Genomic DNA, 3053 nt, shown 5'->3' with positions numbered 1-3053 from the left:
AGTGTCGTTACGTATTCAGCCATTACGTCCACTCCGACTATACACTGAACACCTATAGATTTTTGTATTCGACGGTGCCAACTTTCCCGAATTGAACCATAATAATATACCATGCACAAGATCAGAACATGTGTACCATCGGACAGTTGTAATAACCAAATAGTCCATCTCCATAGATATCCCTATGTGTTCCATCGGACAGTTGCAATAACCCAATAGTTTATCTCCATAGGTACCTCTACGTGTGCCATGCCGAGTTGAATGCCATTTTGAACAAGAACTCCTCCAGCGTCAAGGACTGTCGCATATACGTAGCACTCTTCCCCTGCAATGGTATGAGGGGTGTTGCTACATCTATGCTGTGGCCATAGCATACGTTGGGTCACTCTCTGCCGGTATCTCGCAGTAACTGTATACACACTCTGGCGTACGGTAGCGGGTTGTCTGTATGTGTCATGCATCTCCTTCCTCCTTTCTTGTGTGTGTGGTTTGCTGTTCTTTTGTGTGGCCATCTTGTTTTGATACCCAACGTGTCTACTGTCAGTGCTAGTTATGTACATAAAGTGTAGCAGGAGCTAACGTTTTGATACCAAACGTCTATATCATCATCAGTACTAGTTATGTGCATTAAGTGTAGCAAGAGCTAACGTTTTGATAATAATACGTGTCGATGATTACACGGCATTCGTGTTCACAATTGACTGTGTACCGTTAGATTGTACATTCATAGGTCAAATGTATACATACCATCATTACTTATGCATGTATTTACATAGCCACAGTTTCTTATTCTGTACATACATACATGCATACATACGTACATACATACATACGTACATACAATATGCAACTACTGACAGAGTGTTCAATAACTATCGTGTCACTAGTACAATAGCTTATATGCATCCACTGACAGAGTGTTCAATAACTGTCATGTCACTTAATACAATAGCTTATATACAACTACTAACAGAGTGTTCGAAGCTCATCATCCAGTCGGGCATCCGCAAAGTTCTGTACTACTGTGACAAATACTCGGAGACCACGAGTATAATCGCCTCCAAGCGACTGTTGACCATGGCGGGTGTGGAGTACGAGTAAGTCTACCTGGCACTACACACATAGGCAGTACATCTATTGGTGTATATTGTAGTACTGTGGATATTCGTTTTATCCTGGTAGTTTTATCCTTGTACGTATAGAAATAGCGAAACACTTGGGAGAGTTAGCATCCTTGGGTGTTCCAAATGTACCTCAGTGCCATTCCAGAGCGACTACGACCTACATGTCGTATGGTGCGGATATTTTGTGTGTGTGTATATGTAAGCACGTGCAGAGGAATGGTTGGTATTGTAGTTTCACAGTCTGTTCTTTATGTGTGCGAGTATATGTATGTGAATGGTTGGTATTGTAGCTTCACAGTCTGTTCTTTATGTGTGCGTGTATATGTATTGTAGCTTCGCAGTCTGCTCTTTAGCGTGTATATGTAGTTGAATGGTTGGTATTGTAGCTTCACAGTCTGTTCTTTATGTGTGCGTGTATATGTAGGTGAATGGTTGGTATTGTAGCTTCACAGTCTGTTCTTTATGTGTGCGTGTATATGTATTGTAGCTTCGCAGTCTGTTCTTTAGCGTGTATATGTAGTTGAATGTTTGGTATTGTAGCTTCACAGTCTGTTCTTTATGTGTGCGTGTATATGTAGGTGAAAAGCTGATATTGTCTCTTCACAGTCTGTTATACTCACATTAATTCCACCACTGTGAGTATACATCACTGGACCACTGTCTTATCCGGATGTCGCTTTACGGACTAGACACGTCCATGTCTGCACGCGATCGCATTATTGTCACATACTCGGGATAAGTGTACAAAGAATGTATCAGTATCCATTTATATCTGTTCTCACATGCTCGGTATAAGTGTACATATAATGCACCAGTATCCATTTATATCTGTTCTCACATGCTCGGTATAAGTGTACATAGAATGTACCAGTATCCATGTATATATGTTTTCACATGCTCGGTATAAGTGTATATAGAATGTATCAGTATCCATGTATATCTGTTCTCACATGCTCGGTATAAGTGTACATAGAATGCATCAGTATCCATGTATGTCTGTTTCAATGGTGTATAGTGCAGATGACATACGAAACGAGATTAGTATGGACATGCAGTGTGTTGCCATCAAATGTTTATGTCCTAGGATGTTCCCAAGCGGCGTATCTGCCTATACGCACTTTGGTTTTATATATTCTCGAACCCCGATACAAACCTTGTGAACCCTAAACCCTAAACCCTAAACCCCTGCCCGCCTTTGTGGGATGAGTATGTATCACAACACAACACAACACGAGCTGTCGTCCTACATAGACACATCTATACCACCGCCCAATTACTCGATCAGGTGGACCGACTTGAGGGCTTTGGCTTGCTTTGATACTGCGTATTCTTATGACCAGCCATAGCCTTCTGTTTTTTTAGAAGGATATGGACTAGCCTTTCACAAGTCCGTCGCATTCGAGTGAGAAACAAGATGGAAACAAGAGGGTGTTCGTATGCGTTGACGCAGTCTCGGGGTCTGCTATTCTACAACACAACCTCGCTCGGCAATCCGTTTGATAGTAAGAGTGTGGGGCGACACGAGCGTATGTTTAGTTTAAAACGTTTTTCCTCGTCTGCTCACCCAACGCATAGGGAATATCGGCCGAAGATGAATGCGATAACGATCGATTTCACGGCAATACTATAAAACGGAAATGTGCCACGACGATTAAGAGACCACGTGGTTACAACAATGAGACAAAGAGGAGGTGCGGGCTGTCATCTTTCTGGAATATAAACACTAAACAATTGATTGTAAAAAAACATAGAAAAAATATTTGAATAAAAATCATAAAACAATTATTTGAATAAAAACATACAACATTTAGATGTGAGCAGATATCTAGCCGCGCTTATAGAAGAGTGACACTAAGATAAATCAAAGGTAGATTAGTTAGACTCAATGATAAATAGGCTAGACACGATGATAAATAGGATTGCAAACTC

The 3053-nt window shown here is 41.0% G+C and overlaps 1 protein-coding gene across 2 annotated transcripts; it reads left to right on the top strand.

The window, feature by feature from the left end:
• Window positions 1-230: 230 nt before the first annotated feature.
• On the top strand, window positions 231-2898 carry SARC_12994 (the record flags this gene model as incomplete). 2 transcript variants are annotated; one of them, XM_014292887.1, is made up of 3 exons in its annotated part: window positions 231-333; window positions 974-1097; window positions 2700-2898. In XM_014292887.1, coding segments are annotated over 3 exons (282 nt in total), but the record flags the coding sequence as incomplete, so codon positions are not given. The 2 variants fall into 2 exon arrangements, with proteins under 2 accessions (XP_014148362.1, XP_014148363.1); XM_014292888.1 differs by having other exon boundaries at window positions 2410-2898.
• Between the last annotated feature and the right edge of the window lie 155 nt (window positions 2899-3053).

Source organism: Sphaeroforma arctica, assembly GCF_001186125.1.
Source record: "Sphaeroforma arctica JP610 unplaced genomic scaffold supercont1.2791, whole genome shotgun sequence".
In the NCBI taxonomy this organism is placed as follows: Eukaryota; class Ichthyosporea; order Ichthyophonida; genus Sphaeroforma; species Sphaeroforma arctica.
Note: the sequence above shows the minus strand (reverse complement) of the source record. Positions and strands in the feature narration are given on the sequence as shown.